The following is a 16,766-nucleotide window of genomic DNA, read 5'->3' as shown; positions in this document are numbered from 1 at the left end:
GGGGGTGGACACAGACAAGAGAGGGTGCAGGAAGGAGCTTCACAACAGAACACGGAGGGCAGCAAGGAGTGGCAGTAAAATGGACCATGGAGGTCAGGAGGGAGGGGATAGGGGCATGGAACTCGGACAGGCATAGTGGAGGTGGCAGGGACAAGTGGCAGCCATCTGACCATGCTAGGCAGGTGGGTGGGGCAGTGGCCTCTCAACAGAACCCTCAGAGTAGAAAGGAGGGGCAGTGGCACGTCCTTGGAACATGGTGGGCAAAAAGGAGGGAGCAGGGGCATGCACAAAGACATCAGAGGGTGCTGGGAAGGAGGGTAGGGGCAGCAAGCTAAGCACAGAGGCTAAGCAGGAGGGCAAAGATGGGGCACAGAACTGCGCAATGGAGGGCAGGAGAAGTGGGCAGGAATATTAAGCTAAATGGAGGGCCTTGGCAGCCCATCAGACCATGCAGGGTGGGAGGGAGGTGGCTGGTGCATAGACTCGGACAACAGAGGGTAGGGAGGAGGTGGATGGGGCAGCATACTAACTGTACAGGGCAGGCGGGAAGGGCAGAACAACAGCCAGACAGGACTGTAATGAGAAAGTCGGGTCATGGACTTGGACAATGGATGGCAAGGAGGGGGGGGGGAGGAGCTGAATTTGTTTTCTGGGGGTGGGAGAGAGAGAGAGAGCAGCACAATGACAGGCCAGGCCCTGCATCCAACCCACCCCCCACCGTGCACTTCAATGGGTATTTTACTTAACGTTAAAAAACCCTCGAAATTCACTGAAAAAACAAAGGTTACAGGGACATTATAGTTAGGAAATAGAATTAAAGAAAACTTAGAAATTTACTAAAAAAACAAAGGTTACAAGGGAGTTGCAGTTAGGTTCAGATTTTAAATACAGGAAACCATAGAAATTCAGCTGTTATAGTTATTTCATGTAACTCGTGCCATAAGGTAACCATAACTCGCGCCCTCGCCATGCACTGCTAATTACCCCAGATATTACATCACTTGTGACATCTTCTATGACATCATTGATAATATCACTAACATTTGCAGTAAAATTATTGGTGGGAAAACTGTGCATGGCGAGGGTGAGAGTTATAGCTAACTTAAAGCACGAGTTATAGTTACTTAAAATAACTCTATAACAGCTGAATTCCTATGGTTTTGAACAAGTGAAATCTGAACCAAACTATAAAGTCCCTGTAACCTTTGTTTTTTAGTGAATATATATATATGGAAAATGTCACTTACCCAGTGTACATCTGTTCGTGGCATTAGTCGCTGCAGATTCACATGCTGTGCACATCCCGCCATCTGGTGTTGGGCTCGGAGTGTTACAAGTTGTTTTTCTTCGAAGAAGTCTTTTCGAGTCACGAGGCCGAGGGACTCCTCCCATTTCGACTCCATTGCGCATGGGCGTGGACTCCATCTTAGATTGTTTTCCCCGCAAAGGGTGAGGTAGGAGTTGTGTATGCTAGTAATAGTGCCCATGCAATGGAGTGAATACGTATGTACATAATGAAGTTTAAAGTAATATATTTACAAATGTACAAATGTTTAAGATCTACTTCTAAACGGCTACAGGCTCCCGGGGAGGCGAGTGGGCGCATGTGAATCTGCAGCGACTAATGCCACGAACAGATGTACACTGGGTAAGTGACATTTTCCGTTCGATGGCATGTGTAGCTGCAGATACACATGCTGTGCATAGACTAGTAAGCAGTTATCTCCCCAAAAGCGGTGGTTCAGCCTGTAGGAGTTGAAGTAGTTTGAAATAATGTTCTTAATACAGCTTGACCTACTGTTGCTTGTTGTGCAGTTAGCACATCTACACAGTAGTGCTTGGTAAATGTATGAGGCGTAGACCATGTTGCTGCCTTACATATTTCGTTCATTGGAATATTTCCTAGAAAGGCCATGGTAGCACCTTTCTTTCTGGTTGAGTGTGCCTTTGGTGTAATAGGCAGCTCTCTCTTTGCTTTAAGATAGCAGGTTTGAATACACTTAACTATCCATCTAGCAATGCCTTGTTTAAAAATTGGATTCCCTGTATGAGGTTTTTGAAAAGCAATAAATAGTTGTTTTGTTTTTCGAATTGGTTTTGTTCTGTCAATGTAGTACATTAGCGCTCTTTTGATGTCTAATGTATGCAGTGCTCTTTCAGCTACAGAATCTGGCTGTGGGAAGAACACTGGTAATTCTACCGTTTGATTCAAGTGGAACGGTGAGATCACTTTTGGTAAAAAATTTGGATTTGTCCGTAGAACTACTTTATGCTTGTGTATTTGAATAAATGGTTCTTGTATGGTAAATGCTTGAATTTCACTCACTCTTCTTAGAGATGTGATGGCAATCAAAAATGCAACTTTCCATGTTAAGTATTGCATTTCACAAGAGTGCATGGGCTCAAAAGGTGGACCCATGAGTCGTGTTAAGACAATGTTGAGGTTCCATGAAGGAACTGGTGGTGTTCTTGGTGGTATAATTCGCTTTAGGCCTTCCATAAATGCTTTTATGACTGGTATCCTAAATAATGAAGTTGAGTGCGTAATTTGCAGGTAAGCTGAAATTGCGGTAAGATGCATCTTTATTGAAGAGAAAGCTAGCTTTGACTTTTGCAATTGTAGTAAGTATCCTACTATATCTTTGGCAGATGCGTGTAAGGGTTGAATTTGATTATTATGGCAGTAATAAACAAATCTTTTCCACTTATTTGCATAGCAGTGTCTAGTGGTAGGTTTCCTAGCTTGTCTTATGACCTCCATACATTCTTGTGTGAGGTCTAAGTGTCCGAATTCTAGGATTTCAGGAGCCAAATTGCTAGATTCAGCGATGCTGGATTTGGATGTCTGATCTGTTGTTTGTGTTGTGTTGTGTTAACAGATCTGGTCTGTTTGGTAGTTTGACATGTGGTACTACTGAGAGGTCTAGTAGTGTTGTGTACCAAGGTTGTCTTGCCCATGTCGGTGCTATTAGTATGAGTTTGAGTTTGTTTTGACTCAATTTGTTTACTAGATATGGAAGGAGTGGGAGAGGGGGAAAAGCGTAAGCAAATATCCCTGACCAGCTCATCCATAACGCATTGCCCTGAGACTGATCTTGTGGGTACCTGGATGCGAAGTTTTGGCATTTTGAGTTTTCCTTTGTTGCAAATAGATCTATTTGTGGTGTTCCCCAAATTTGGAAGTAAGTGTTTAGTATTTGGGGGTGAATCTCCCATTCGTGGATCTGTTGGTGATCCCGAGAGAGATTGTCTGCTAACTGGTTCTGAATTCCTGGAATAAATTGTGCTATTAGGCGAATGTGGTTGTGAATCGCCCAATGCCATATTTTCTGTGTTAGGAGACACAACTGTGTCGAGTGTGTCCCTCCCTGTTTGTTTAGGTAATACATTGTTGTCATGTTGTCTGTTTTGACAAGAATGTGTTTGTGGCTTATTATGGGTTGAAATGCTTTGAGCGCTAGAAATACCGCTAACAGTTCTAAGTGATTTATGTGAAACTGTCTTTGCTGTATGTCCCATTGTCCTTGGATGCTGTGTTGATTGAGGTGTGCTCCCCACCCTATCATGGAAGCATCTGTTGTTATTACATATTGTGGCACTGGGTCTTGGAAAGGCCGCCCTTGGTTTAAATTTATACTGTTCCACCATTGAAGCGAGATGTATGTTTGGCGGTCTATCAACACCAGATCTAGAAGCTGACCCTGTGCTTATGACCATTGTGATGCTAGGCACTGTTGTAAGGGCCGCATGTGCAACCTTGCGTTTGGGACAATGGCTATGCATGAAGCCATCATGCCTAGTAGTTTCATCACCAGTTTGACTTGTATCTTTTGTTTTGGATACATGGTCTGTATTACATTGTGAAATGTGTGAACTCTTTGTGGACTTGGAGTGGCAATCCCTTTTGCTGTGTTGATTGTCGCTCCTAAGTATTGCTGTGTTTGACACGGCAGAAGGTGTGACTTTGTGTAGTTGATTGAGAAACCTAGTTTGTGGAGGATTTCTATGACATATCTTGTGTGTTGTGAACACCGTCTTAGCGTGTTGGTTTTGATTAACCAATCGTCTAGGTACAGGAACACATGTATTTGCTGCCTTCTGATATGTGCAGCTACTACTGCCAGGCATTTTGTAAAAACTCTTGGTGCAGTTGTTATTTCGAATGGCAACACTTTGAATTGGTAATGTATCCCTTGGAATACAAACCTTAGGTACTTTCTGTGTGAAGGATGTATTGGTATATGGAAATATGCATCCTTTAGGTCTAGTGTTGTCATGTAGTCTTGTTGTTTGAGCAGTGGGATTACGTCTTGTAATGTAACCATGTGAAAGTGATCTGATTTGATGTAGGTATTTAATGTTCTGAGATCTAGTATAGGTCTCAGACTCTTGTCTTTTTTGGGTATCAGAAAGTACAGGGAGTAAACTCCTGTGTTTATCTGTTGTTTTGGTACTAATTCTATTGCTTCTTTCTGTAGCAATGCCTGAACTTCTAGTCCTAGAAGATCTATATGTTGTTTTGACATATTGTGTGTTTTCGGTGGGACGTTTGGAGGGAATTTGAGAAATTCTATGCAATAACCATGCTGGATAATTGCTAAGACCCAAGTGTCTGTTGTTATTTCCTCCCAATGTTTGTAAAACTTGGTTAGTCTCCCCCCACAGGTGTTATGTGTTGGAGATTTGTGACCTTGAAGTCACTGCTTGTTTGGAGGAGTTTTGGGACTTTGGAACTTTCCTCTATTCCTTTGAAATTGTCCCCGAAAACGTCCCCGCTGATACTGGCTCTGGTAAGTGGGCTTTGTTTGTGAGGTTGTGGCTTCTGTGGTTTGCCCTCGAAATCCCCCTCGAAATTGTGTCTTTCGAAATGTGCCTCTGCTCTGTGGGGAGTAGAGTGCGCCCATGGCTTTGGCCGTGTCAGTGTCTTTCTTAAGTTTTTCGATCGCAGTGTCCACCTCCGGCCCAAACAACTGCTGTCCGTTGAATGGCATATTCAGCACAGCTTGCTGTATCTCTGGTTTAAATCCTGATGTACGCAGCCATGCATGTCTCCTTATTGTTACTGCTGTGTTGACAGTTCTAGCAGCTGTGTCTGCAGCATCCATTGCTGACCGTATCTGATTATTGGAGATACTCTGTCCTTCTTCTACTACTTGCTGCGCTCTTTTTTGGAACTCCTTGGGTAAATGTTCAATAAAGTGTTGCATCTCATCCCAATGGGCCCTATCATATCTGGCTAACAAAGCTTGCGAATTTGCAATACGCCACTGGTTTGCTGCCTGTGCCGCCACCCTTTTGCCTGCAGCATCGAATTTTCGACTTTCTTTATCTGGAGGTGGTGCATCTCCTGAAGTATGAGAGTTGGCTCTTTTGCGCGCTGCTCCCACTACAACAGAGTCTGGTGTTAGCTGTTGTGTAATGTACACTGGGTCTGTTGGTGGCGGTTTATATTTTTTATCTACCCTTGGAGTAATGGCTCTCCCTTTAACAGGCTCCTCAAACACTTGTTTGGAGTGTTTTAGCATTCCGGGTAGCATAGGAAGACTCTGATATTGGCTGTGTGTGGACGACAGTGTATTAAAAAGAAAGTCGTCTTCAATGGGCTCTGAATGAAGGCTGACATTATGAAATGCCGCTACTCTTGACACCACCTGTGCGTAGCCTGTACTATCCTCTGGTGGCGATGGTCTAGCTGGATAGCATTCAGGACTATTATCTGACACTGGTGCGTCATAAAGGTCCCATGCGTCAGGGTCATCTTGACTCATTCCTGTATGAGTTGGGGATTGCATCATTGGTGGAGTGGCTACCGGTGATGGTTGCGGAGAGTGATGTGGGGATGGTGGCGGTATTACTTGTTTAGCCACCTTTGCGTGTGGCTGTTTGTCCTTGTCTTGGAAGGCAAGCTTGCGTTTCATTTTGACTGGAGGAAGAGTGCTGATCTTCCCTGTATCTTTTTGAATAAAGAGCCGTCTTTGTGTGTGATCTGGCTCTATTGTCTCTAATTCCTGTCCAAATCTATGTGTCTTCATTTGTGTGGACAGTCCTTGTTCCTCAGTATAGGAACTTGTTTTCGGTTCCGAGGCCGGATGTTTCGGTACCGAAACCTTTTCGGCTGCTTTTTTCGGCTCCGACGAAACCTTCTTTACTTTCGGCGTCGTGCTCTCTCGGTGCCGACCCGTTTCGGTGCCGCTGTCTCGGTGCCGAATCTTCTCTGAGCCACTATCTCGGGCCCGAGATTGCTGTGTGCCGGTATCTCGACCGGAGTCGGATGACTTCGACACCAGCTCGCCCTTTTTCGGTGCCGATGAACGGTCACCTATTTTTCGGGTTAAGCCATGGCCTGTTGGCTGTGGCATCCCCTGGGCTTTAGCGGTCTTCTCGTGAGTTCTTTGTTTCGACGTCTTACTCACGGTTTTCGGCGTTTCCTCGGGATCGATCTCCTCAGAGTCCGAATCCTTGGTGGAGAATGTTTCTTCCTCCTCCTCGAAACGCCCTTGTCCTGTCGGCGCCGACGCCATTTGCAGTCTTCTTGCTCTTCGGTCCCTGAGTGTCTTCCTGGACCGAAACGCTCGACAGGCCTCACAAGTATCCTCCTTGTGTTCTGGTGACAAACACAAGTTACAGACCAGATGTTGATCTGTATATGGATACTTGTTATGGCATTTTGGACAGAAGCGGAATGGGGTCCGTTCCATCAGCCTTGAAGAGACACGTGGCCGGGGCGACCAGGCCCCGACGGGGATCGAAAAAACCCCGAAGGGCCACCGGAGCTCTTCTTAATTCGGTGCCGATCTGTTGTAACTAACCCGATACCGAACGCAAACAATACCGACGATTTTTCCGAGATTCTAACTAACTTTCCGACCCGAAACACGGCGCGAAAAGGAACACGTCCGAACCCGATGGCGGAAAAAAAACAATGTAAGATGGAGTCGACGCCCATGCGCAATGGAGTCGAAATGGGAGGAGTCCCTCGGTCTCGTGACTCGAAAAGACTTCTTCGAAGAAAAACAACTTGTAACACTCCGAGCCCAACACCAGATGGCGGGATGTGCACAGCATGTGTATCTGCAGCTACACATGCCATCGAACATATATATATATATATATATATATATATATATATATATATTTTACTTGCTTTAAATGATAAAGCCATACGTAGGAAATTCATGTTGTGTAACATCATACAATCCCTGAAACCATTAGGATGCCAAGGGCGGTCAGGCCATGAGCCGTAGTTAGCAGGTCGCTATGGCAACAGTTGTGTCAGCAGAACATATGAATGGTCCGGATCATTCCAGGAAAGAATTGCTCTATCCCATTTATGTTCTAGGGCATGCATGTCTCAGTTTCAGCCCCGATTACAGTGGATGACCACTAAATTGATCTAACCAATACCTGGACTTGTCATTACATTACAACTGGGTATATATGCTATTCTAACTGCCCTAGCAATTTGGGAGTTAGAGGAAAGTGATGGCACATCCCTTTAAAGCTGAAGCCTACACCTTGATAAATGAATAAAATACAATAGCATAGTGAAAAAATACCCTTGAGAGGGTGTCCTGGTGCTAAGTAAGGGGACTCAGAGATAATTAAAGAAAATGTTGAACTGGGAAAAGCCATGTTTAAATAGCCTTCAAAAATGCCAAGTGATTGTTAAGTAACCAAACATTCTTTTGCCTACAGAATGCCAATCCAGCATTTTCAGAACAGGATAAGTGGGAGAGAAACAAGTCAAGAAAATGTCATAAGAGCACGAACAAACCCAAAATAAAAGATCAGAGACTAGTAGATCATCCTGGACTCATCCCTCACCATGACCAGACAGGTGAACTCGGTGACCTCGGCATGCTTCAACACCCTACGCATGCTCCGCAAGATCTTCCGCTGGATCCCCACCGACAACAGGAAGACCGTCACCCACGCCCTCGTCACCAGTCGCTTGGACTACGGGAACACCCTGTACGCGGGCATCACCACCAAGCTGCTGAGGAAACTCCAACGGATCCAGAACGCTGCCGCAAGACTCATCCTGGACACCCCTCGCCACCACCACATCTCAGGACACCTGAAAAAACTCCATTGGCTCCCTGTCAACAAGAGGATCACCTTCCGACTCCTCACCCACGCACACAAAGCCCTTCACAACCTCGGACCCAAACTCATCAACAACCGCGTCTCCTTCTACACTCCTCCGCGCACTCTACGATCCGCCGGACAGGCCCCGGCAGCCGTATCCCGCATCCGCAAAGCCACCGCCGGAGGAAGATCCTTCTCTTTCCTGGCAGCGAAGACCTGGAACTCTCTGCCCAGCCACCTTCGCGCCATACCTGAACACCTCTCCTTCAGAAGGCAGCTCAAGACCTGGCTCTTCGAGCACTGACCCCCCCCACCCCCCAGCGCCTTGAGACCCTTTATGGGTGAGTAGCGCGCTTTATAAATGCGAATGATTGATTGATTGATAGATCAGTTCATTTATATCACTGAGTAAGATACATAATTAACATAGTCTTTTTTCTGATTAAATATTTGCCAGAATTTGGTAAGGTGAGGCAACAGGAAAGAGTGAAATTCGGTGTGGAATCCTCCATGGCTCCTAACTATTTAGTGATTCATAATATCTATTGAAGACCAATATTCTCCAATATTACTGGACGCAATTTCAACTCCAACTTATAAGTGCGTGATAAGTAATCTATCTTTGGCATACGATTGTGAAACCAATCCATACTTCAACAAATCTGTCTCCTCAAAATCCAGGAACAGATGATGAATTACTTGAAATAGCGAGCAGAGACCTAAAATACAAATATTTTTACTTTGGCTCACCAAGGTTACCCATAAAATGTTCAGCACCGTGTTTCCCTGTCTCAGTTTTATAATAGACAAAGCCCATTAGGACAGTGAGAAATCTGAGAAGAATCTTGGAAAGTAGTAAGCCCTTAATGAAGCAAATCTATGACACTGATGACAACATTCTTAATCCCTGCAACAAATTACACCACCTTGTGCCCTATTATCAGAGGAAAATAGTGGAGGGGGTCCACAGTAAGCTCATGTTTTCATTACGCAGTGTGTTGATATCAACCTTCCAAGACATACAACACTCAACTCCAAAAAGTGTCAACTACAGACATGACATTTTTTTTAAACTGAAAAGGAGTCACATACCAGAGAAACTTAAAATAAAACCCTCAGTAACTATGCACTCATGTGGAATGACCATCCCTTTCTCTTGCCTGACCCACCTCTTAACCAGTGAAGTTCATGTACAAAAGTCAGCATGTGCCTAGTAGTCCTGCATGCAGGTTGCAAATATATTCAACTACGTAGAATTCTACAATGCCTTCTTGTGTCTGGTCAGCGCTAATAAATACTCCCAGCACAATTTATACAATGCCTGAGAGCACTACTAGATTTCAAGCTGAAGATTAGTGGGTTAAGTTGCCACAAAAAGAGTCAGAGGAGCAAAAGCCAAATGCTTAATGGATACCATTTCCCATTTCCCCTCAGATGCACTACAGCAGGCAAATGATCAAACAGATGGCTTTCTAGCATAAAATAGTCAGGACTGAGCTGACCGGGAACATGCAGTGCATTATAGATAATTACAGATGATTACCAAGAGCAGCCCGCTTGAACATTGGAGAACTAAAATACAAGCACATTCCTCCAACATTGAGTGACTTCCACTGACATATCTACAAGGGCTCACAGACACAAGCCTACCCAGACAAAAACATCTCTTTCAATGGCGGCTCTTGCGCAACCTGAAGGTCCAAAAACTGATTTAGGAGAAAACCAAAATAAAGCCCCTTCTCTTCATTGGCCCTCAACCTATGAAATGACCTCCACTACTCACCTGAGAATGGCACCATCAGTGACAGTCTACAGGAAGGAACTCAAAACCTCTTTCTTCTCAATGGATTACTTCACCCTCTGACTCACCCACGCAACTGCTCCACCACTGGTAAAATCTCTGGCCACCAAGAGCTTGTAGCTTGTAATATTTTTGGACTTTTTATGCCTGTACACTCCTCCTCCTCCGATGCAATCTCCATTCTCCCTTTTGTAGATATCCACTGTAGCTTATGTGACTGCGGTCGGTGCACGTACTGTAGCGGTCAATGTAAATCGTTCCGCTTGAGAGAGATTTGTGCTATACATCACAGCTAAAACAATTATTCAAACAGTTGCCTGCACAGCATAAACGTAGTACATCCATTCAGGTAACTGACTCAATGCAGCTCATTTTATCCAACTTGAGTCGGCATGTGTGGATTACAGGCTGGACCAGTAGGTGACTTCGATATCTAAGCACCTTTCCCATCAGCTTCCCATTCTGTTAGTGTGTCAGTCTATGCTGCCTCCTTAAGTCCCATCACAGCAGCTCTTCCACAATCTGGACAATGTATTATAACAAGGCTTCTCACCGCTGCTATAAGTGTTCATGCATAAAACAAGAATTCCTCATCACCCAATTAGTCTAAAACTTGCTGTATTAAGATGCAGGGCTGCTACTCACCTGAAGTCCTCGGAGCCAGCCGAGCAGATGTACTGATCCAGGTAATTCCACTTGTAATCCTCCAGCCTCTCGTGTGAAAACTCGACCCAACATGGAACAAACTCACTATTGGAGTGTAAGGGGCACAGGCTGTACATGTAGTTGATCTGGGCAGACTCATAGGGGTACCTGAGCAAACATGAAAAGGGAGAATGTTTCAAATCAACTGCCCACTAACATGAGTACTGGCCAGTCTTTGGTAGGAGGAGAGGGCTACATGCAAAGCTGGCCATGAAGTTGGCTGGCTCAAAAATACAGCAGTACTCACTGCTACACACACACTTCTAATGAATCTGGTTATGTTTAGAGTCAATTCTGTACGCAGAGGGCACATTTCTGAGATGTGAGTGGTACTCACTTTGGAAGGTATCGAGTGACTGTGATGATCTTATCCTTTGAAGTGACCTTATGAAATGTACGTCCCATGCTCAACCAGTACTTGTCATCCTCCTCTGGTCTGTTACGGCAGACAAGACCTAATTGAGTCAAGATAATCACATATAGAAATGAGTGAATCAATGGTACTTGGTCATGGATGATAGCAATGAGCAGAATTGATGGCACTTCTTCATGTTTCAGAGGTATACCAGGTGTGGGTGAGCCACCACTAGGTGAGATGGAGTAAACAAACCAGAGTTCAGAAAGCTTAGAAGGGTCACAGACATCTAACTCACCACGGCTGTACAAGGGGCTGCTGCTGAGAGGTGGTGGAACTGGTACACTGGAAGTTCGAGTCTTGCTGTTCACAATGATCTGATAGCCCTGCATGAGTCGCTGGCAGATGAACTCTTCAAATACCTGTTGGGCCGTCATCTGAACTGAATCCTCATCTCGTCTGGAAAAAACCCAAGAGGAATTAAAGCGAGCTACCACAGCAAGTTCAAGTTCTAAACACATTTCGTCACACAGAGTTACAAACGTTTCACATTGCTGTTGATTTTAGGATAACTTTATAAATAGGAGTGGAGTTCTTAAAACATTAGGTGAACAAGTTACTCACCTTCAGTAATGCTCTTTCTGGAGCATACTCTAACTGCAGATTCCTCGCCTTTAGAATAACCCCAGGTGCCAAACTGGATCCAGAAACCTTCACACCGAAGTGCACCTGGCACCAGTAAGTGCGCCGTGTGGTTCCACACTGATTTTGTTCCAATCAGAAATGATGGGAGTTGCAAATAAGTACCAATTTTATGTGCTGACATCAGTTTCTTTCATAATTCTGCCCGTGCCTTTGGAGGAGGAACCCAAATATCAGAGTTACAGTATGCAGATCATAAGCTTGGGACTATTTTAGATGGAAAAATTACCATTCCACAGATTGTGGAAGCAGGAGGGCAGTGAGGAATCTGCAGTTAGATACAGTATCCACCAGAAAGGTTGCTACCAAAGGTAAGTAACTTGTTCATCCAATGGATACTTATAAACACAGGATCCTCACTTTTAGCATAGATAACAATGCAGTAATTCTCAGGTGGAGGGTCTGTGAAATAGACTCAGACCAAAAAGTCATGTAGGACTGAACAGGCAGAATGCCCTTCCCATCAGTCCTGGTAATCAAGGCAGTAGAGCTACATGAACATGTATATACTCTGCCTTGGCGGAATAAGCCTTCGTTTTCCTGCAGGAGCTGCTGTTTGGCCAATGCAGAGATACTGATGCAGATGACTTTCCATCTTGGCAAAGTCTTATTCTGCACCATCTTGCCTTTCTTTGTCCCCAGAAAACCCCACAGCAGATTGTGTATCCAATGGTCTTCGGTAGGATCAATATAAAAGCACACTGCTCCTTAGGGGTCCGCCTGATGAAGTCTATCCTCCTCTTTTTAGGACTGAGACAGAGCAAAGACCATTGGGTAGGTGACGGCTTGCCCAGCGTGAAAAGGAGTCACTACTTTTAGCAAAAAGGCTGCTTTGGTCCCTAACACCAGTCTGTCTGGGAAAAAGTTGTCTAGGGCATCTGAACAGGGAGCGCTTGAAGCTCACTCACGACTAGTCTTCAGCGTCGGAAGATGAAATGAGGAGCTGTACATCAGCTTGAAGGGAGTACACATGAGATAAGTCAGGACCACATTGAGATCTCACTGTGTCATCATAAAGGACTTATGGGAATATGTGGGTTAAACCTTTTAAAAATCTCATTACAACAGGTGATTTAAAAAAGGATGGGTTGGCCCGGCAAACACAAAAAGGCTGAAAGAGCTGACAAATCACCTTTAATAGTATCCAATATATGTCCTTGCTGAGCCAAAGAAAAAAAAACCAATAAAACATCCAACAGTATAGCTTGTGACAAATCCATGTTGTGGACACCAGACCAGGTCAAACATTTGTTTCAGTGGCAGGCATAAATGGACTTTGTAGAGGAGCACAACTGCTGCCTCTAAATCTCCACAAATGGAGGTGTAGACAGTACAGGTACAGCTGTAGAACCCTGTCCTGCTGCTGTGACAGAAGATCCACTCAAAGATGAAGCCTGATCGGGAGACAGAGGCTCATGCCAGGACACTACAAGTGCCACACTTGCCTGGCCCAATTTGGAGCCCCTCTGATGACTTGGGCCCCATCACTGCTGATCGTCAGAGGACAGGGCACAACAGGTAGAGGAGGAAAGGTGAAAAGGAGTCTCGTGAGCTGGCATGCTTCTCCCAAGAGAGAACCTTCTTGGAAACTCAGGCACACAAAAGCACTGACACTGCGCTTTCTCAGCAATGGTGAAAACATCCAGCCAGTGTTCCTCCCATTTTAGAAGATATACTGTCACACCCTGGGGAACAACTGCCATTTGTGATCAACCAGGTGCAGTCGGCTGAACTCATCTGCCCTGGCGTTCAAAGACCCAGCCAGGTGGTTCATGACCTGGGAAATGCCCTAATGTTCAAATAAACTGGAGATGGGATGATCCTCTCACTGCAAAAGCCAGGGCTCCATACCACCCTCCTTGTTGCAGCACCACATGGAGGTGGTATTCTCTGTGAGGAGCTGTACTAGCCTCTCTCTGATAGCCAGTTAGGAAGACCTTCAGTGGCAAGCGAATGGCCTGCAACCGCAAGAGGCTAAGGAAGAGTCAAAATTGTGAAGGAGACCACAGGTCTCTAATCTCTGCCTCTCCCAGATCACCTCCCCATCCCAACAGTGACACATCAGTCACACTATCAACTCTGGGTGGGAAGGGAAAGGGCTGTACCACTGGTATAACTGCAGTTGAGCTGCCACCATTGCACATTTTTGAAGCCTTCTGTGAAACGTGGATGGAACCAGACAGGTTGGCTTAGCACAGTGGGCACCAACACATCAGGTTCCCCTGCAAAGCCCACATATACCACCTAGCATAACAGACAAGCAAGATGCAGGAGGCCAAGAAGCTCATGGCCACATCTACTGAGACCCAGTGCTGAGGCTGATATATTACAATCATAGCACAAATGTACTGGACTCCTAATGATGGAGAGAAGACCCTGAACTGCACGGTATCCAAGATAGCTCCAATGAAAAGGAGCATCTGCAAAGGAGTCAGGTGCATCCTTGGCATGTTGACTGTGAACCCCAAGAATGTCAGGAGGTTCAGGATAACCTGGAGGTGAGCCCACCTCCAACAGCCAATTGTCGTGGTGGAAGTAAACTGGTATCCTCGACCTCTGAAGCTGTGCCGTGACCATCACTATCACTTTTGTTTACACCCGAGGGACACTGGTGAGGCCAAAGGAGAGCACGGCAAATAAAAAATGCTCGTGGCCTGCCCTTAATGGCAGGTAATGTTTGAGGAACTGCAGGATGGGTATATGCAAGTATGCGTCCTGCATGTCCAGCACTACCATGCAGTCTCCCGGATCCACGGAAGACAGAACCTAGGGTAGTGTGAACACCTTGAATCTGTATTTCTGCAGGAAGGTGTTCAGGAAGATGGAGATCTAAAATAGTACAAAGACCTCTGTCCTGGTTTGGCATGAGGAAATAGTGTAAACAATAACCAGTCCATATTTCCGAGGCTGGTACCCTTCTCTATAGCCCCTCTAGAAAAGGCATCCTGCACCGCCTGCTACAAAATGAAAAGGTGCTCCTCTGAAAGCCACTCTGATGTGGGTGGAATATACAGAAGGTCAGAAGGAAATGTAAAGGCATAGCCCCTTTAAACAATCAAGTGGACCCCATATGTCTGATGTGATCCTTTGCTATCTACGGAGAAAGTGTTGGCCTCCTTCAAGGTGGTCATGTGCCATTGAGGGCAAGCTAAAGTGGTTTGAGGCTGATGCTGAAAATGTGAGGGACTAGGATGTTCGATATGCCTGGTGACCTGCATAGTGTGTGAGCAAAGCCTATCCTGACCCCCAAAGGCCTTGGGCAGTTGCTGTGAGAATGGGGAGGCCTGGTGTTGCTTGTACACATGAGATTCACCTTGCTGGTGGAAGGTTGAACCACCAGATACTCTGAAACGGGATATTGAGCAAGAAAACATGGGTCGTCTGCTGCCAGTCTATGGTGCCTGACAACCTGTCTGTTAACAGGAGGGCCAGACCAAGGCTTCGACCATGTGCCCATCAATGGGCCAGAGAGAGTTTTGTTGAATGGTAGCAAAGGATCAGAGGGAAGAGAGTTGTAAGTTCAAAAATAAATCAGCTGCATGTCTAATCACTGCAGAAAAAGAAGCGCTTTACTCCAAATCAGATTTTATATAGGTGGGGTATGTCAATCTGGAGTGGGGACGTAACCTCAGTCAAGACCAAGATAAGTTTAGCTCGGAGTTGGACACCAGTATAAGCATAGGAAGCTCCTCTGGTGCTGATGGCGTTGGGGCCAGGTCAAAGTTGAAGGGCCAGGTGCATATTTTGGAATTCTGCACCAAAGTTGGTACAGAACCCAAAGTGGGTTCAACAGGCACAGATGGCCCAGAGGACAAATATGCCGGCGGTAATCAAGAGTGTAGTACTTGTGGATCTTTGGGACATGAAGGCGCACCAGAGGGAACTAAAAGAGTGCAACATGGTGTCGCTAAAAGCCTTGGTTTGTTGCATCATTTTGCAGATGACACCAGCAACTCAGGTTGCATGGAGACCAACTGTGAAATCCGCTCCTAACTGGATCAGGAGCAAGCCGGACTGGCATATTGATGGCCTCCCAACTTCTATGGAGATAGAAAGTGGTAAGATGGGGATGAGTCCTGCTTAGCTTTCTTGTATTTCATCTTCAATTTAGAATTGGACTTACTTGTAGACCTCGCCCGTGATGAGAGCCAGTGGCAAATCAGTAGGCGCAGAGTTGGCCGTGTAATTATGGGTTTACAACATTTGCCATATTATTTGGTACATTGCAGATTCACAAATCTTTTTCTAGCTCTGCTTAATTTGAATTTTGGAGGTACAGTTTAGACAACTCTTCCGTATAATTTGATAACCATGCAGTATGATCCTATCATTTTTGATAATAGTAAAGCTCTCTACAGTGGTTTGGAAGGGGTGCTTTCATTTGGATGATGAAACCTGTATTTCTCAGGTGTGTGTTAAATGGTTTCAATATTTCACAGTCCCCCGTGAACAATGAAAGTAGCCAAACATACATATATATCTCAGATGTTCCATCTATCTGAAGAGGATACCAGCCCTGTCTTGTAATGTGTTTATCTGCTCCTTATTTTCACCTCAGTTGGCCAATCAAGGCGCTTCAGCTTCACAAGTCTTGCCAAGATATGTTGACTTGCCCACCGATGTGGTGAAAATAAAGGGCAGCAGCCAAGAACTGAGCTGCTGTGCTAAGGGGTGGGGGGAGATATATATATATATATTTTTTTTTTGTTTGTTTTTTTTCCTTTCAGCCACACTTTTCATAGAATTGGTTTGTTTATAACTTTTGACCTTCTGGTCGGATCTGCACCAAATTACAGCAGTCTGGCATGCCAATTGTCATGTAGATTGTGGAGGTGAAAAAGTTAAGGAGGTGAAAATAAAAGATGCATTTTCCCATTTTACCTTCTTTAGGAAACTTTGCACCTGCCTAACGCACAAATGGCTGAAAGGATTTAAACCAAACTAGGCATGAAAGTTAAACTTTTCGCAGAAGGTGTATTGTTGGTCTGGTGTATATCTGTTCAATAGTTTTTTAGATGTAAGCATTTAAAGGAATTTAGAAAGGGCTGTAAAAGGTTAACAATTTGTGGTGTTCATTTCAGGATGCGGGTTAGAGGCACCAGAGGACATCGAGGA

At 45.1% G+C, this 16,766-nt stretch overlaps 1 protein-coding gene across 10 annotated transcripts in view; it reads right to left on the bottom strand.

Annotated features, from left to right (window-relative positions):
• Positions 1–16,766, bottom strand: part of DEPDC5 (DEP domain containing 5, GATOR1 subcomplex subunit) — a 401,482-nt gene that overhangs the window by 175,214 nt on the left and 209,502 nt on the right. For all 10 annotated transcript variants that reach the window (XM_069215090.1, XM_069215095.1, XM_069215097.1 and 7 more), the window contains exons 27-29: positions 11,248–11,408; positions 10,932–11,049; positions 10,535–10,702 (exon numbers count right to left, since the gene is read on the bottom strand). In XM_069215090.1, the coding sequence (XP_069071191.1) occupies positions 10,535–10,702; positions 10,932–11,049; positions 11,248–11,408 (447 nt within the window). The remainder of the gene's footprint in view (positions 1–10,534; positions 10,703–10,931; positions 11,050–11,247; positions 11,409–16,766) is intronic.

Source organism: Pleurodeles waltl, chromosome 11 (assembly GCF_031143425.1).
Source record: "Pleurodeles waltl isolate 20211129_DDA chromosome 11, aPleWal1.hap1.20221129, whole genome shotgun sequence".
NCBI classification, from domain to species: domain Eukaryota; kingdom Metazoa; phylum Chordata; class Amphibia; order Caudata; family Salamandridae; genus Pleurodeles; species Pleurodeles waltl.
This window is presented reverse-complemented; position numbering and strand designations above follow the sequence as displayed.